The 19047-nt window shown below is 35.4% G+C and overlaps 2 protein-coding genes across 2 annotated transcripts in view; both read left to right on the plus strand.

The window, feature by feature from the left end:
- LOC110684354 (midasin-like) overlaps window positions 1–14961 on the plus strand; it is a 46640-nt gene extending 31679 nt beyond the window's left edge. Inside the window, exons 48-77 of the mRNA XM_021860807.1 lie at window positions 181–333; window positions 1556–1735; window positions 1817–1996; window positions 2077–2178; window positions 2261–2497; window positions 2576–2695; window positions 3013–3094; window positions 3185–3315; window positions 3403–3567; window positions 4346–4421; window positions 4514–4626; window positions 5150–5229; window positions 5454–5567; window positions 6177–6245; window positions 6356–6512; window positions 7516–7646; window positions 7720–7814; window positions 8123–8403; window positions 8713–8970; window positions 9548–9769; window positions 9889–10047; window positions 10173–10394; window positions 10794–11081; window positions 11162–11293; window positions 11398–11607; window positions 11718–13433; window positions 13522–13803; window positions 13894–14175; window positions 14341–14469; window positions 14556–14961. Of these exons, the coding sequence (XP_021716499.1) occupies window positions 181–333; window positions 1556–1735; window positions 1817–1996; window positions 2077–2178; window positions 2261–2497; window positions 2576–2695; window positions 3013–3094; window positions 3185–3315; window positions 3403–3567; window positions 4346–4421; window positions 4514–4626; window positions 5150–5229; window positions 5454–5567; window positions 6177–6245; window positions 6356–6512; window positions 7516–7646; window positions 7720–7814; window positions 8123–8403; window positions 8713–8970; window positions 9548–9769; window positions 9889–10047; window positions 10173–10394; window positions 10794–11081; window positions 11162–11293; window positions 11398–11607; window positions 11718–13433; window positions 13522–13803; window positions 13894–14175; window positions 14341–14469; window positions 14556–14588 (6399 nt within the window). The 3' untranslated portion in view covers window positions 14589–14961. The remainder of the gene's footprint in view (window positions 1–180; window positions 334–1555; window positions 1736–1816; window positions 1997–2076; window positions 2179–2260; window positions 2498–2575; window positions 2696–3012; window positions 3095–3184; window positions 3316–3402; window positions 3568–4345; window positions 4422–4513; window positions 4627–5149; window positions 5230–5453; window positions 5568–6176; window positions 6246–6355; window positions 6513–7515; window positions 7647–7719; window positions 7815–8122; window positions 8404–8712; window positions 8971–9547; window positions 9770–9888; window positions 10048–10172; window positions 10395–10793; window positions 11082–11161; window positions 11294–11397; window positions 11608–11717; window positions 13434–13521; window positions 13804–13893; window positions 14176–14340; window positions 14470–14555) is intronic.
- Window positions 14962–16472: 1511 nt separating this feature from the next.
- LOC110683972 (ankyrin repeat-containing protein BDA1-like) lies at window positions 16473–18484 on the plus strand. Its single transcript, XM_021860369.1, has 2 exons — window positions 16473–17079; window positions 17586–18484. Exons 1-2 carry the CDS (start codon window positions 16492–16494, stop codon window positions 18315–18317), a joined length of 1320 nt encoding a protein of 439 aa, XP_021716061.1. The 5' UTR covers window positions 16473–16491; the 3' UTR covers window positions 18318–18484.
- The last annotated feature ends 563 nt before the right edge of the window (window positions 18485–19047 follow it).

Below are 19047 nucleotides of genomic sequence, written 5' to 3' on the forward strand. Positions count from 1 at the left end.
CTTGGCTTGATGGTTTCTTCGAATTAATGTAGTACTTATATCCTTTGTTAAAGTTGCAATTTGTTCATGTCATCAAGCTACTATGTTTTGGAATTTGGGAGTACATGGAAGCCTGAAATCTAGTTTTTATGTTGTGTATTTTAACCTAATGGTTTATAAAGGTTTAAATTCCCGTTTCAGATTGTATACCGTTCAGATCCTGGAAAATTCATCAAATTAAAGGATGAGTGTGTTGAGTTCTCTGAGAATGTTAACTCAGGATTGAAGCTTTTGGAGCAGTCTAGGAAAATTACCAACCTGTCTTATCTTATCAACCAAGCTAGCAACTGGCAGGTACATTTTTATTTGCTCTTTCTAAAATTGATTTATTCCTTCTGTGCTCATGTTCATGCCTGCAAGAAAGAAAAAAAAAAATTGAAAAAAAAAAAAAGAAACTTGTAGGACGAGAAATATTGGTGCAGATAGTACATTTTTTTTTATTATTATAATCAAAGGGAGTGGGAAAGCTGCACTAAGATTAAGTATTCTTAATTTTTATGCATCTTGCAATCAACTACTTATTATTCTTGGTATTTATTGAATTATCAGTTACCAACTAACAGGTTAATTTTGATATAACATTTTACAATTCCTTTGTTCTTTAAGTATCACATCTATTACATCCTTTCTCTTGAAGACTTATAATACATTGCAAATATCCAATATACGTATGCTGGCCTCTTATATAATATGCATGGGTTTTAAGTGATTCACATGATTTTTGTGGTCCCTCTCATCTTTTATCCCCTTTCTTAAGTTCGTTGCCCCCCCCCCCATTTTTGTAATATCTTTGAGCTATTAAGAATTTTTCATATTCGACTCACCTTTGCCTATTATTTAATAACGTATGGCTTGAATATCTAAGATGCCCCTCTAGTACTTTGAGCTATTAAATTCAAGCATTTTGTATTATAATCATACCAAAATCATGCTTAAAGTATCCCTATCTTAACTTAGCTGAAATGCGAGTTATATCCAGCTTTTCCAATGGAATTATGATTAATTGTATCATTACTTGTATATCAGGGCGTGTTTGATTTGGAAACTATAATTCATAAGTTGATTTTAGTTATAGTGTCTAATACATTAGATGGCTTTGTTGTAATATATTTTTCAGTTTTCTGCAGGATATGGTAAGAAACTTTCTTTGCCTCATACCTTGTTTAGTTGATAATGTTGTTCTTCCATCTATATTATAGGCTTTTGTTTCTGTAACATAGTCAGCTGTTACTTGGCACCTTGTTGCACAAGCTATAATGGCACTTTAGCCCTTGCTTTTAATATCGCTAAGACTGCTGTGATGTATCTGATGATTTAAGCAGCATTTGTACTATACTATTCTGTCTTTTAAAAATAAAAAAAATAAATAAATAAATAAAATTGGCATTCATCTTATAACTGCCTTTTTAGCCCACCTTTACTTGTAACCTCATTTGATTGTGGTGTCTATCATCCCAAAGGGAATCTCTTTAAAACGGAACCTAGTTGTTTGACCTAGCAATGTTTTTACATTCAGGCTACTGCAAGCTGCTTTATCGATCGCTTATCAGAGGAGTATAACAGTTATGTCGATATTATTCAGCCAATTCAAGTTGCAATTTATGAAATGAAATTGGGTTTGGCACTGCTCTTGTCAAGTACCCTTCAGGCAGATTTTCTTGGTAGAATGCAAGAAAGCAAAATTGATCCCATTCTGGTATTAGACAATTCCCTTTGATATTGTTCATTTTTTTTACATTGTTACTTCACCTCTAACTAATAGAAAAAATGTACTCAGGATGCAATTTATTCAATCATGAGATTTCCTCATGGACATCCTTTTGAGAGACAAGTCCAGATAAACTATGGTACACCTGAGTTCCCCTTTTACACTGTTGATTTTTCAGCATGCACTAGGAAAGAAAAGGTGGATTTATTGAAAAAGGTTATTAAATCAACTGAACGAGATGGAGGAAAGGTTTGTGTTTCTAGTAACTCTAGCATCATGAGTTCTTGATAAAAGTTATGGTTTTAATTATTTCTTTTGACATATATCAGGTTACATCTTTCCGATTGGAAGCTTCTCTTTTGGATAACATGCTAGGGCATGTTGTGAAACTTGTCAGTAGCACTAAGATGCTGGATGCTGCATCTTTTGCGGTGAGGATTTGCCTTTAAATTTAATGGTTGTGATTAATTCAAATGGAGAACTCATTTCTTTCAATGTACTTCGTTGAATCAGATTGTTGATACGATATCTGACTTCTTTACGAGATTGTGGAGCAATGCCAAAGTTCAAGAGAAAACTGAGAAGGACAATGAAACACAGCTGTACAAGTTCAGGCCACGCCCCTTTAAGCTAGATAATGTATATGAGATTGATTTATCATCTCTGAACAATTCATTTTCGGGCGATAGCTTCACTGAATGGAAGGAGGAGTTGTTACATGAAGAAGAGAATACCATATCTCCTGAAGGGGTAAATCCTTCAACTTTTTCCACATTATTTTTTATTTTTCATGTGCTCGGAATTTGAACAAAACTCCTGATTGTGCAGAAAGATGCTATTGATCAGTTTGAAAGCTCTGGAGATTGGAATCTTATTCCAGAATCCATACTCAACACCATGGTGAATGTGCATGATCAGCTATTTGGATCAAACAATCTTATTGAAACTGTATGTTCTTGAACATATTAATTTTATCGTTTTTCTTCTTTCCCTTGGTTTTTTTTGTGTCCAGCATTGTCAGAAGGGTTTGCTGCTGTTGATGTTGGATTGATATTGTGTCTTTCTCCTTGCTACCAAGTTTTTTGTAGTTAATTGTTAGCATTAGATATAAAACTATCATATCATTAGTCATAAATTTATTCTCCTTTTGATTGATTTGTCATATTTTCTATTTTATGATATTCCATGTTCTGTCTTATAATATATTTTTTATGTTTCTTAAACTTCTTATTTAATGCTAGCCACTTACTTTTCCGTTCTTGCAGATGGGTATTGTCCAGATGTCTAATGCAGACAAGCTGAATGTTTTTGTTAAATCTTATACTCTTGGATCAACATTACTAAAAGGTAAGAATTGCAAATATCAAAGCAATTTTAACATGATCTGTCAAGGTTTCATGTAAAAATCATTTACTGGTTGACTAAATTATTGTCTAGATTTTACGGGAACATCTGTTTCCTTTTTGGATGCTAAACTTGTTGGGGAGCATATGCTTCGCCTCTGTCTCGAGCATGAACATATGCAGCCTTTATCCAATGTGACAGTTGTTTCACGGAATTTTTACAAGGTATTGAATCCTACTTTCCTACACATCATTCCGACTGTTAATCCATTGTTACAATCTACAATGAACATAACATCATTTTTCAACTAGGATCCAAATCCTGCTGTCGTAGCGAGCATGGTGGAGTTGATCAATGCTCTTAGGAAGAAAGTTCTCTCTTTGTTAGAGCTGCGAGATGAGCATCCAGGACTGCAAAAGATCCTCGATATTATTGATATGCTATTGGGTCTTCCTCCGAGCACCTCTGTTGCTCAGGTATTTAGACTTATTTTTCATAGGTTCTGGATGTTGTGCTTTGAAGTAGAAACTTAATGCAGGTGAGGTATCAATGTTGATAGATATTGGAATAATAACAATTTTGATTAAAAGACCTTTCATTGAACTCTGGATTGATATATCTATGTTATTTAAACGTGGCATTTTCTTCACCGTACTGGTGTAAAATCGATCCAGGTATGAATTACAGGTCAAACATGCCACTTTGCATTTTGATACGGCTAGATATGGAAGCAGAGAAAATGTCAAAGAGCCAAAAAAAAAAAACAATCGCTTACTTTGTTGTACACCATCAAATTATAAGATCTAGGGTTTGAGTAGTCAATCCTTGATCTGGTAATGAAATGGGAAGCATATGAGTTTATTTTTGAGATGTTGGGATTAGTGCGCCTGCGGTAAAGCGGGGTATTAGGGTGGCTGAAGTGTGAAAGATGGTTCAAAATAGAGGGGAAGATAGTGGAATTTGAAAAGTTGGAACTCCAGCTCCATGAATAGAGCGCAGTTAAATATAACTACATGAATAGAGCGCAGCTAAATATCACTACATTTTGGTAGATAAATTGTATTAGAGTTATAAGGGAATGTGTAAAAAAGAGTGTCCCTATATCCAAATATATCAGAATTACTATGGTGAACATTCAGATCTGCACTTAGAGTTTGGCATGCCTTCTGCTGATTATTTCCTTTAAACAGTTTGAAAGAGTTTATTGCTTTTGCTTATCTTTTTTTTTTTTTTTTCTTCTTGTATCTTCTTAAGGCTTTATCAGGCATGCAATTTTTGGTTAGCCGAGTGATATTACTGCAGGAAAATGGTGCAAAATTCCCTCTTGCTGGTGAGGCACATGGCTTTTTCATGAGCAAGATCACTAATTACTTTTCATTTATAATTTGGATCATTTACTTTATTCTGGTTTTGCTGTGATAGATGAGCTAGAACCTATTGTTGCTCTTATTTCGTCCTTTCAAAAGATGGAGTTCAATGTGTGGAAAACCATGTTGGATGATGTTCTTATTCAATTTGAGATGAATGCTGTGAAGGTAATTGTCTGGTTTTTTTATTTATTATTTTTTAAAAAATCTTAAAGATAATTTCTTTGGTTTCAAGATTTTAAATTGTTAGTATGCATGTTGATGATCTTATATTAGTCTTCTTCAGAATCTTGTCAGTAGAATCTTGGTGATATTCTTGGGCTTTGAAACTGATGAGCATTGAATATTCTTATTTCTCAGACTACAGTTCTGTTCTGGCTTATCCTCATTTAATTTATGACACTCCCTAGTACATGTATATGGCTAGTGCTAGCTTAGATCTTATTCACCTGAGCCAAGAAGTAAGACCAAGATGGGTGACCAAATGAATCATGTATAGGCCAAGTATCAGAGGGATCCAGTTGTTTTATTATAGTGTCTTAGTAGATAGGTAATTTATGTATTGTAAACTTTGATGTCATCAAGCTGTTTGGCTACATTTTAAGATAGTATCAGTATCATATACGCTTTTGCCCCTCTATTTTCTATTAATGCAAGGCATATTGATGAGTTTTTTATTTTTTTGATGCAGTTATGGTTTCCACTTTACTTGGTTCTGCATCGAGAAAGCACTACAGATATTGCTGAATATACTCAATTCACCCTGCAAAGGCATGTCATTTGCAATCGTAGTGGTTATTAATTGGCTAAATTTTGTGTGACTGAAATCATTGCTGAATTACAACATCCTATCAATTTCACTAATTACAATCTCAAAAAGTTGCTTATATAGCCCCTTCTTAGGAATTGAAATACAATGCAATTGTTATTTCCACAATGTGCAACTCCAGATGAAGCAACTACTGATTCAAATGTTGTCTGACATGTCCCTGCAGCTTAGAGGAGTTTATTCGAACATCTAGTGTTGGTGAATTTAAAAGACGTCTGCAACTCATGCTTTCCTTTTATGGGCAACTTAATTATGGCATATGCCTGGGATCCTATGCTAGGTATTTACTCTCTGCGCTTTGTGATCCCCTGTATAATTTTTTATGTTGTTTTTATTTTTCATTTTTTTTTAAATTTACGGTCAAGTGAAGTTTAAATATAATATTTTTGCCTCAATTAATATCCTTTTTTTTCATTTCTGCAAAGGTTTTTTTGGTTACTGCTTGGTTTTTTGCCTCTGAGTAATTATATGCGCTGCAATTATCTATATAATCCTTGATAAATTGTTATGACCTGTAACGTGATCGTTATGCTTGTCTGCCAGTGTCCATTTCATCTATGTTTTGCATCTGTTGGCAGACTTCATATTGTACTTGTCCCCAAAGAACAACTCTGCTACAAATTTCGATTGTGTTTTTCTTTTCTTTTTTTTTTTTTTTTTTGCAATTTTAGCCCATTCAAAGAATAAAATTATCAGTAACTACTGATTCTTCCCTTTAACCCTCTTTGCTGTTGTTGAATGAAAATACAAAAGCATCATATGTGTTATCAACATGTGACCTGATGCTGGCTTTTCTGACTACCTCCAATTTTACAACTAACTTATTAAATCGTTGCCTTTCAAGTTCATGTCATAATGCTATATGAACACACTTCATTTAAATGTGCAGTTATACACAGAAGGAAAATCGAGATGTCTTATACAATGTTTTTGGTTTCTATATGCAATCACTGCCAGTGTAAGTCTTTACACATAATAGTAATTTCTTGTTTCTGCTGAATCCCTCTTATATAATATTCTCTAATCTATGTTGATGATGGATAATGATATTAATATCTGTTTCTATAGGGTTATGAATCACATTGCCTCTAGCACTAAGAACATAAAAAGAGAGTTGGAAGAACTTTTAAAGCTCTGCCAATGGGATCGTCCTGAAAAGCTTGTGTCCCTTGAAATCTCAAAAAGAAATCGTCAAAAGCTGAAAAAACTCATACAAAAGTACACTGTAAGTAATTTCTTTACTTGTGCAGTTGTGTACCTAAACATCATTGACATTTCTGGAACAAGTCAAATCTGTAGAAGTTTTCTGATTTTCTTGTTGAAAGGTTTGGTAGTTGTTGTTCCTCTTAGTCTGCTGATAGTGTATGTGTTGCATGTGTAATAATCCAATCAATAAATTTTCTGCTGAAACTGAATTTAATTTGGCGTGATCCAAGTAGTTCCATACTCTTTATCTGAAAGCAATATTTAATTTGGTATGTGTTGTTGTTCCACTAATGGTTATATGTCTAAACCTATAAGTAAATATCTCTTTCCATACTCTTTATCTGAAAGCAATATTTGTATCCTTGTGTATTTGTAAATCATAAACTAGTGCTGTTCTATCGAAGTCATACTCATAGCTGTTCCATACATGCATGAATATAATAAATGAATGGAATTTGATTCGTAATCTGTTTGAGGGTGTAATTAGGAGAGCATGATAAGGTGTATATGTTTATGGTAAATAGAGGACAACAAAGTAAGACAAACCAAAATAAGACCATTGACATATCAATGGGATGGTGGAAGTAGCTTTAAAGGCTCTAATAATGTAAAAGGATTACTGTGTGAGGTATATTAAAATCCCAATTTGACTTTCTGACCAATAGAACCACTGAGACTTTCTTGCTTGTCCAATGGATGATCAAGTAGCTCATAAAATGCGCTGCTGAAGAGGATTATTACTCAAACTATGCTCTCCCTCTATTTCTTGTTGCTATTACATGACTCTAAAGTGGAGTGAATAAGTAGAAAGAAATTAACAGGTGGGTATTTACTGCTGATGTTGGCTTCTATTTATAGGAAAAATAGAGAGAAAAGGCTTCCTAAATGGATATGTAGCAAGTATTTTTTATTTGAGGAAGCAAGTTACATACCCCTTCTAGCTTACTGTTGAATTATTTTCGTTGTTCTTTCCTTTTCTGAATAGTTTTTATATCATTCACCTCTGATTCATGTTGATGCAGGATGCACTCCAGCAGCCAGTTATGCTTGTCCTTACTCAGGAATCTGAAGGTTTGAAATCCCAGAAGTTTGACCACTCACCTGACAAGGATCAAGAACTTTCTTTATTTGATATATCTCATTTTGATTACAGGTAAATTGTCTTATCTCTAGGTTCTTTTTTATATCAACATATGCTTATTTCTTACATATTTTATTCTGTACAGGACAACTTGGTATGAAGACTGGAAGACTAAAGCTGATGATGCCTTACAGTACTTTCATGGTGAAAGAAAATTAAATATTCATACGTCACGTGATGGTACTGAAAGATTTCCTTGCCTATCAAATTAAATATTTAATTCATTGATATTCTTGATTTCGTTATTAATTGTGGTGGCAGAGGGTCATATCAAGTGCAAAATATCAGGGGACCAAACTTTGTGGAACCCTTTTCTAAGCTCCTTTTATGAGCCTAAGCTTACACTTTGTGAGTTTGGTTTAGTCCTGTGTGACCCTCTCGCACTCAATAAGTGGCTCTTTCTATAAGGATCTCCTTCCTGCCTTGGTAACATGATCACCCTGGGAATTAATTTTCCAAAAACTAATTAAAATCGTTCTATTATGCAGTGGATGCCAACAATGCTGAGTACCATTCTGCTTTGAAGTCTCCTGGTCTTGCTTACAAGGAAGAATGGATTGAAGTCTGGCATAATCTAGAAATAATATGTAGAGCTGTGTCCGAAAGTGCAGATATGTGGAAAAATGAAGGGAAATCTCAAGTAAAGATGAGGGCTTTTTCAGATCTTCTGAAGCTTTTGGAGAGTCATGGACTATCAAAGCACAAATCTAACCTTCAGAAGCTTTTGGAGAACAGTCCATTGTTCACTGCAAAGTATGCCTTAATAGATGTAAGAACCTTTTAATCTCGTTCTGTGTCCTGGGTTTAAATTTTTTCTTCATTTTCTTTTTGGCTACTCTGCTGTCCCATTATATTTGTCATTTGTATATCCCAAAGGTTGCCCTAACATCAAGAATTTACTCTTATGTTGTATTGGATTTAAATTTGAAAATACAATGACTAATCAACTGTATGTGGATCATCTCCTAAAAAAGTTTGATTACCCAAAATGAACAGAAATATTGGGATGGAAGGAGTGCTGATTTCTCGGATCAAGTATCTTAGCTTGCATAATGTACTGACAACTTGAAAATTGCAGGAAAAGTTTAAACAGGGAGAATCAAATTGGTGGTTTTTTCTTCCGTCCTATGATGTACAACATTTGTTGCTGAAGTATGACAGTTTGTCTTTCAAGGAAGTTGATCTCAATGCCTCAAACCTCATTAAAAATTCAAACCACATTAGTGTAGAAGACAAGTGGAGGTGTGCTAATCAATACTACTTCAAAAGTTTGGCTTCAGTGAGACATGTGCAGCAGATATCTCTTAGCTTTCACAAAGATTTTAATCCGGATCAGGTAAATCTCATGCAACAATCAATAGGACGGATCTTTGATCTGATTTAATTTGTGATGTAATGATCCCAACCGTATCTTCATTGTATGTGGCCTCTGTGGCTGTTTGAGGAACAAGTAATAGATACTGAAAGAACAGGACAACTTCTTCCAAGTTGATGTTGGACCACATTCTAGAGCTATTTCCTGCTTGAATAATCAGAAGAAATCTAAACACAGAAGTATGGAGGTTTCGGTTGTAAGAAAATTCATGAAAAACCTTGTCAATGAAGACTTTACCTTCTTCAGCTGTCAAATTTTTTGGATCAACTGAAGTATAAGACAACCTTTGAAACAAATTTGAAAATAGTATCTTGTTAACTTGTTTTAGACTTTACCTTCTTCAGCTGTCATAATTTTTTGGATCAACTAAAGTTTGAGACAACCTTTAAACAAATTCGAAAATAGTATCTTGTTAACCTGTTTTAAGCCATGCTTCACAGTTCACACACTATATGGAAAACACAGCATGGACACACTCATCACTTCAATTTAATTACCTGGATATGCATCTAAAATTTTTATATGATGTCTCAAGTAGGTTAATCGGTGTAATAGCTTCCTTGAACACCTTGTAATGATACAAATGGAGCAACGTGCTGCTGCTTATGATCTGCGTAGCCAATTGCAACACTTGAGGAGAAGCGTACAATGCTTGAAAAAATTGTGTTTGGTTTGTCATTCTATTGCTGAAGGACGTACTGACGAAGTCAATGTTTTAGCTAGTCAACAAGTTCTCTTTAGATGCTTGTGGCAGCAAAAGGTAAGATTTTATGCCCCTAGAGTCTTGGTGGTTGGTACATGGTACTTAGTTTATCTAGTTATGTTTCATCAAACCTACATTTCCTTCATCTAATCATCTGTAATGTAAACATAATGCAGGAACTTTTTGATACATTTTGTTCTATGCTGGGAGAAGAATCCTTGATGCTAAAAACAGTTAAAGATACCCATATGAGTGGCTGTCAAAGCATTAAAGATGCAGCAAATGGCATTCTTTTGCTCATTGAGGAATTCAGTCCGGCATTTGAGAAATCTAAAGTAGGCATTTGGAACTTATCCATCTCTTCTGCTCTCCCTCTTCCTTATCTTCATTCTTTCAAATTAATCAGAATTAGTTTTGTATATAGGGTATTTATGGTGTGTGTCATTGTGATTTCTGACAGGTATTGCTGGATAATGAACTTCTTGGTGATGATAATTCTGCAATTAAAGCATCAAATTCAATGTACCCTATTGTGGCTGGCAAAGATATGGAAGAGTTGGTCAAAAAGAATTTTCAGCTCATAAGGGAGTTTCAAGAACATGTTCTTGATTTACGCGTGCGAGTTAACAAGAAATCAATTGAAGATGTTCTACTTGGTCATTTTTCAGAGATAATTGAAAAGGTAAGTGATTTTTCTTACAACATGCTGGCCTGGTCTTTGCTGTCAGCCACCTTCCCTTTCATACTTTGTAGAGCAAAATGAGAGACAAGGGGAAAAAAATGGATGGAAGGAGACCATTATTGTGTGATGGAGTTATGTCCATTTGTTTTGGAGGGAATTATCACAAATCAAAGTTTCCCTTCAATTTTTTGTTAGAATTTATGAAGTGTTTTATTTGTTATTTTTACGTTAGAGATGGGGAAGGGGACATCATGATTGTGATCCAAATCCCTATGGTAATTTTGTTACAAAATTATATCATTGATCATTTGATCTTGATTAAAAATTTTGTGTTCTACTGTTTTGAATTGAATGAACTAATTGCTGTGGGAAGCTTATATAATCTGTTTGGAATTGCAGGGAAAAAATGTGGAAAATGAGTTTTATTCTGCGAAAGAATGTGACCAACCTTTAACTTTTGCTGAAGATCTTACTGGTCTGGAAGCTGGAATAAATGCATCACTCAGTGATATGTTTAGACATATTGGCAGTGCACTTAAAGAACTAGGATCCTGGAGTGACAGGGATGCATCTGATGAAGTTTTATTGATGAAGATCACATCGTGGAAACCTTTGTTTGATTCTTTTGTAGCAAACTTCCGGCTGGATCTTATTAGTCAGAGTCTTGATAAATTAATTTCTTACACTGTAAGCTTTGTAATTCTGGTATTTTAGGAATGATAATATTGTTAAATTAATCATATTCAAATCTTATTTTTTCTCTGTAGGGAAAAATACCAAGTATTTCAGATTTATCTTCTGAAACTGGTCTGCAATTTGAACATCTTAAGGAATTGCTGGTTCTGATATTGACTTTTAGTGATGGTCTTTTGCTTGATTTTTTGGCTGTCCACGAGATGGTTAGCTACTCTAAAGTCTCTAATTCTTGTTTTTCATCCTATTGGTACTGATGTGTGTTGGTCAAAACATCTGAATTACTGACTGACTTGAACTGCATTTGCAGATATCCGTTTTGACTCATAGGCTTGCAGAGATATTTGCTTCATTGTTTTCTGAAGGCTATGGTGTACGCACTGAAGACATAGTTGATGATACCCTTGGTGACAAGACTCAAGATGCTAGTGGGACTGGCATGGGAGAAGGAACAATAGGAGTGAAAGACGTGAGCAATGAAATAACTGATGAAGATCAGCTCCTTGGGGCCTCTGGAGAGGTGTGTATTGCTTTGGTAGCTGTTAATTCATTTGTGCTTATTTTATCTGTGGGACTTATTTATAATTTCCCTATTTCTTCATCTCTAAATTGTTCAATTTATTTTTGCAGAAAGAAGAGCCAAATGCATTAAATGAATTACCAAACGATAAAGATGAAGGAATTGAGATGAAGAATGATTTTGATGCTCCTGACTTCAATTTGAGTGAGGATACTGGCGATGAGGATAACGATGATGACAATGGAGAAGATGAGGATGAGCAGTTAGATAGTGCCATGGGGAATACTGGGGACGATAGTGAAGTAGTAGATGAAAAGCTTTGTGACAAGGAAGAAGATCAAAATCTTGATAATACAAATGAGAAACATGAGCCAGGACCTTCAGTGAAAGACAGAGATCTCGATAACCGGGAGCTAAGAGCTAAAGATGATGCTGCTGCTACAATAGATGAACCCACAGAAGGAGACAATGATGCAACTGATGAAAATGGTAACGCGGATACTAGTAAAGATGGCACTGATGACATGGATAATCCAGATTCAATGAATGTTGACCAAGAAGAGGCTAATGCCGACACCACTGACATTGATCTCCATGAGCCAAATCCAACTTCTGTTGATGAGACTGAGAACATGGAAGTAGACCAGGACAATACTATGGAAGAAGATACACCTGATGTGGGGGACAATGATATGGATAATGGAGACCCTGGGGATAACACTGACCCTGAAGATGATACTGTAGCTAAGGCAGAGTCTAACATGTTAAGTGAAGAAGCTGAAGATGATTCACAGAACAAAGATGACAAGGATGGCAATATGGATCTGACAGCGCCTAATAAAGACATCAGTGAGCAGGGAAATTCAGACTTATTAAGCGATCATATTCCTAACACACAGCCCATGTCACAGACAATGAGTGAAATGCAAAAGGCAGAAACTATAAGTACAGCACCTGAAATGCAGTGCTCTATGAGCACTGATACTCAGAATGACCTTGCCTCATCAGAAAACTCCAACCAGGTGGAAATGCTGTTTGGAAACTCATCAAAGGGTAAACTATCCAATGATCAACCACAGTCCATGCCACAGCAAGATCTGTCATCCTTCCAGAAAAATCAGCCAAACCCACTGCGCAACTTTGGGGATGCTCTTCAAGACTGGAAAGATAGAGTGAAGGTTTCTGCTGATGTTCCACAAAGAGATGAGGAGACAGTTGACGAAATGGATGATCAGGAAGTGGATGAATTTGGGTTTACATCTGAATTTGATCAGGGAACTGCTCAGGCACTAGGGTCTGCAATGCCTGATCAGATGGAGCATAATATTGGCCATGACAAGCCTGATGGAGATGGGTGCACTGCTCAGGAGAATGAACCTGACGAGCTCTGTGATGATGATTCTAATACTGAGGCCATCCACAGTCGTCCAATTTCTACTAGCAGGGTTGACGAAAAGATCAATATATCTGATTCACATGATGAGTTGCCTGTAGAAGATGTTCAAGAAGCTAAGAGAAAGATCGATGGCAGTCCAGGAAAATCTGTGGAGAGTTTAGTTTCAGTAAGAAAGTCTTACATGACCCAGGACATGAACCAGCTAAGTGAACTTTCAACAAGTGGTGATGAACCAGGGAAAGTGCAGAATCTTGCTCAGCAACTTGGTGAGATGAATATGAATGCTGGTGCTCTTTGGAGAAAGTACGAGCTCCGCACAATGAGGCTGTCTCAGGAGTTGGCCGAGCAGCTACGTCTAGTCATGGAACCTACACTGGCTAGCAAGCTTCAAGGGGATTACAGGACTGGCAAAAGGATCAATATGAAGAAAGTAAGCAATTGAAACTTCAAATCTTTCCCTCGTCTTTTTCATGTTATTTTCATTCAAACTCATCATATTCTTCCCTGTTGAACTGCAGGTAATTCCATATATTGCTAGCCACTACCGGAAAGATAAGATATGGTTGAGGCGTACCAAACCCAATAAACGTGATTACCAAGTTGTGATCGTGGTGGATGATTCTCGTAGTATGTCTGAAAATTGCTGTGGTGATTTTGCCGTTGAAGCTTTGGTCACTGTGTGTCGTGCCTTGTCTCAGCTTGAGGTGGGGAAATTAGCTGTTACAAGCTTTGGAAAGGAAGGAAACATCAGGTTACTACATGACTTTGATCAGCCCTTAACTGGGGAAGCTGGAATGAAGGTCAGTTCAATACTTTATGTTTCTTTATCTTTCCGAAAACCATCTTCAACCCGAAATTTAATCTTCTCTTATGAACTTTGATTCAAACAGATGATCTCAAGCCTGACATTTAATCAAGAGAATACTTTAAGAGAGGAGCCTATGGTTGAACTCCTTAAATATCTGAACAATATGTTAGAACAGGCTGTGGCTAATGCAAGACTGCCTTCTGGACAGAACCCGTTGCAACAGCTTGTTTTGATCATTGCTGATGGTCGGTTTCATGACAACAAGGAAAAGGTGAAGAGGTTCATGAGAGACCTGTTGCAGAGAAACTGTCTGGTGGCATTTATAGTTTTGGATAGTGCTCAAGAATCTATAGTTGACTGCAAGGTATTTTTCCCTTATACAACTCGCTGCATTTAGTCATGCAGGCCTAGCATCTAAAAAATTAATTCAAATTTGGGGATTTATGGATTACTGAAAATCCTTAGGCCTATGCAGAATGGGTTTATAAATGTTATCTGATCTTTTTTTTTTTTTTTTTTTCCAATCAAGGATTATATATTCAAGAATGGGTTACTTCAGAAAGCTGTTCCATATCTAGACTCTTTTCCGTTCCCATACTACATTGTGTTGAGAAATATTGAAATGCTCCCCAGAACACTAGCTGATCTATTGAGACAGGTACTCTCTTTGAACTTTTACTAAAATTGTCCAACCCTTAGCCTCTTACTCCATGTATCCTATACTAACACCTGGTTTTGGTACAGTGGCTCGAGCTGGTGCAACAATCAAGAGACTAGCTGAAATGTATGCTTTTCGTCATGGGATTGTATCAGTCTTGAAACACTATTATTATCTGTTGTGCTGCAATATGCGCTAGAAAGGCAGCTTGTATATAGGTACATTAAGAAAAGTTTTGAGAGAGAAAAGTACATTACTACATTTGCCATTTGCTTATTATACAAAAGAATAGGTTTAGAAAGGCTGATACATGACCGGAAAAACATCATATACGAGAATGTATATAGGAAAGAGAGACTATCATGTAATCTTGACAGTTTTGTAATATGCTCATTCAATGCATCAAGCTGGTTTCTCTAATGCCCTTATCTTCTCCGTTTTACACGGACTTGGGATTATAATTAAATTGGAGTTGCTTCATTCATAGTCGAACCATCTGGTTTCCAACATGGGGTTCTCTCTCTTCTTTTTTCTTTTTTCTTTTTTTTTTTTTTTTGTTAAATTTGGAAAGTATTCTTGTATTTTGGCATGTCAACATCATCTAAGCTAAGGTTGTTAAAGATAGTATACTAGCAGTCTAGCACACACTGTTGGAACATTTATAGATAAATGTGCTTATGAGTTCATATATGAGGTTTATATTATGCAAGGTGTTGAGGAGGATAAGTATAATGATTATACTTAGAGAGTTAGAGGTATGGCAAGGCAAGATGTATTAAAGTGACAATACAAGGCAAAATTGACTAATTTGTGCTTCGCCCTGGCTGCCAGGGCACGATGCCCTGTAGAGCGAGCACGAGTAAGATAGTCAATTGTCTCAATTTCATTGAGATGTTGCTCGCGCCCGGTAGGGCGCCCTTGCCGGGTCTGCCAGGGCAAGGTTCAAAACTGACGGTTTTTTACAGTTTTGTACATATTGCTTTGTGAACGGACACATCCGTTGGATATTAACTACTCTTCAAATAAACTCTATAAATAGGAGTTTATATGACATATATGGATATAGGATGAGAAAAGAGATTATCATTTAACTTGCTTCTTTTGAGAGAACTTATCTATAGTATTTTCTCTTAATTGGTTTTACAAACACTTATTCACAAACTTCTTGTAGATTGATTTTGATAAACAACCAAAATCAATTGTGTCTTCTTTGTATCCCAATTGTTATATCGTGTTAACCCTGTTGTTTCGTAGAGGGTCTATAATAAAGTATTAGGAAAGCGGCTATGATACGTGCCTAGAAGAAATATCCGGTCCCTCTTGTTCATTCCTCCAAATTTTGTTCTAACACACACAAGATAGTCCTTAACTGTATTAACATGTTAACTTTAAAAAGTGAAAATTTTTATGGTGTCTAATACTCTTAAGCTAGATCATGAATTATTATTACTCCCTACGTCTCTAAAGATTCACCATTATTAATTTATTACGTTGTTGACTTTTTTAATAGTGTTGACTTTTTTAATGGTGTTGACTTTTTATTTAGTGGAGTTAATAAGAGACAAAAGTGATGGTGTCGAAAGTATTTTATATGAGAGTAAAAAGGGTGTTCCTCATTATCTAAGAAAGTGGCCATCTTTTGAGGACAACCATTTTTGGTATATGGGACAAACATTTAAGATCGAAAAGTGTAATTGTTTTGTTGAGACTTAATGTCATAGATCAATTCCCTGCAACTCTTAGTTTTTGAAGGTTGTCCAGTGAATAAACAATGGTTTGTACAATTTCAAAAGTTGACCATGATTAGGCTGGCATTCATTAAGCATTGCTCATTGTAAAACATCAATCATTGGTTAGCATATGCACCAAACTTGAATTGGATTAAGAATATATCTTATGATTTGGTTCCTACGTTATTAGACCATGTCCATATTATAAAGTCAAACCAATCCATATTACTAAAGAAAAAATTGTTACTTATACAAGTAAGAAAAAACCAACTTTATTCAGAGAGAAAAAGAGATGGAAATGGAGAAGAGGTTGTATGAAGCTGCTCTTGAAGGAAATGTTTCAAGCTTGAAAACAATAATCAAAGAAGACCCTTTAATTCTTGATAGAATATCTTCAACCTTCTATCAAGATACTCCTCTACACATTGCAATCCTACGAGGATACCTCGAGTTTGCAAAGGCGGTACTTAGTTACAACCCTAGGCTTGCCACCGAGAGTGACTTGCTCGGCCACTTGCCCCTCCACGTCGCTTCCACCAAAGGACATACGGAGATCATCCATGAGCTGGTACGTGTTAGTCCGAGTTCTTGCCTAGCTCGTACCAAGGATGGGAAGTTGCCCCTTCACTTGGCTATAAGTAAAGGCGTTCGAGTTGAGGTGGTAAGGGAGTTGGCTCAAGCATGTCCTGAGTCAATGCAATCAAGAGTGGATAGAGGAGATACTGTTTTGCACTTGTGTGTTAAGTTTGAAAACTTGGATGCTTTTCAAGTAATATTGGAGTTGTTGAATGGTGAAAAAGATGGTAACAACTTATTGAATGTAAGAAATGATGATGGCAATACTATCTTACATTTAGCTGCTCTTCAAAGGCATTTGGAGGTATTTCTCTCCCTTAATTCCTGGTTTTCTGTTAATAATCCGAGTAATAATAATAATAATCGTCTATTCTTTTTTAAGAAAATGTCTTAATTAATTTTTCCAATATTATAAATTTCAACTTTATACTTAATCAAATTTCATGAAGATAGATGCTTATTGATCTTAAATTATGGATGTTGATAAAGTACAAAATTGGAACAAATCTGACAAATTGATTTCGTTGACCAGACTGCCAAGTGACCTTTAAATCTTTAATCATAAATATGTCAAAATACATTTCTAAATTAATTTGACTTGTATCCATATCACAAATAGTTTTACAAGTCTCGTTACAGTTCAATAATATAAATTAATGGTCAAAGTTATCATAGTTCGACTATGAATGTAACGTTGTTGTGGCCTATTATATAGAAATTTAAGAGAATATAAAGCTTTGTAGCTCTTGTGAGATCTTTTATTACATGTTTAGCATGCAGTCATGATTATTATTTCTGTGCTTATTTCAGATTACAAAACACTTGCTAGCAATACCAGGCATTGAACCAAATGCAATGAACAACAATGGTCTTACAGCCTTAGATTTGGTTGAAAATTCACCTAAAGACTTAAAAGGACTTGAGCTACTCAACTTCCTTCTACAATCGAACGCTATTAAACGATCAACCAACACTCATTCATCTCTCTCAGCCGCGATAACCCAACCGCCAACAACACATCCTAGGCAACCAAGGCCTAAAAAGTCCTGGACAAAGTTTTTCACCTTCAATAGTCATAACCAGTTACAAGATATGAAAGGTGAAATATTTATTACCGCGGCTATAATAGCCGCGATAAATGCATTGCCTATCATCTACATGAGGGTAAATGGACCGGATTTAACCGGTCAATATGTGATCAACTCGGCTTCATTTGTGCCTGCTGTTACAATAATGTTGCTAATAGTAGCCGGTTTTCCCTTAAGTAACAAGCTTTGTGCTTGGCTTGTGATACAATGTTTGTACACTTCAATTGGATTTTTGGGGTTGAATTATCTTGGAGAGATGGTCTCAAATGAAAGTCGATACTCAACTGTGAATTTTGTGTTTATTTTCGTGTCGATTTGGTTCGGGTTGCTTATGTTAGTAAGTGCACTAAATGTCATTCGTTTGATTGTGTGGATAGTGAAGAGCATCAAAATGTGTATGAAGCGTAGAAGGTTGCGCCTTGGAAGAGAGAATTCTATGGCAAATAATGCTTAATGTAAGGGTGAATATTGTACATTAAAAGTTTGTAATTGCTGCTCAAATTTACTTTTATTTCTTTGATCTGATGTAACACTAGTCAAAGTTTCCTCTGTTTTTTCTTTTTAGAAAAAAAAAAAAGTTTCCTCTGTTTAAAATAACATGGTTTATGTATTGATTGATTATGTGGCCGTGTAAATTATTATGTGTATACTACATACAAGTAATATGTTATATCTATTAGATTTTTATGGTTTACATTTGATTTCACATTATTACATTAGTAATAATTGAAGTTATTACAAATGGTACATCGTTTTTGACTTTTTGGTGGGAGATCTACATACCCTACATATACGATATACCATATACACATAATCTTAGAACATATGCAAAGTATCTTCCAATCTGTAGCACATCAAAATATGTGTTTTTCCCCCTAAAATGACCTCAACACCACATGCTTTATCATTGTGCATGCCCCAAAAAAGTATACAACACATTCTTTATATACGTAGTAATATACTCCATTCGATAAAAATTGACACAATTTGATTTTAACTGTAACTTTTGAGTAATATATGAAAATCAATTAGTATCACGTTGAACAACTTTAGTTAGACATTTATGTGATGATCAAACTCAAGCATTGAAATATGTGTCAAAGTGTCAAACCCCTACCGGCTAGACGAAAAGAACATTTCTCAACCTATATTGCTTAATGACTATATTGACTAAGTACCTAAAT

The sequence above is a fragment of the Chenopodium quinoa genome, unplaced genomic scaffold, assembly GCF_001683475.1.
Source record: "Chenopodium quinoa cultivar QQ74 unplaced genomic scaffold, ASM168347v1, whole genome shotgun sequence".
In the NCBI taxonomy this organism is placed as follows: Eukaryota; Viridiplantae; Streptophyta; class Magnoliopsida; order Caryophyllales; family Amaranthaceae; genus Chenopodium; species Chenopodium quinoa.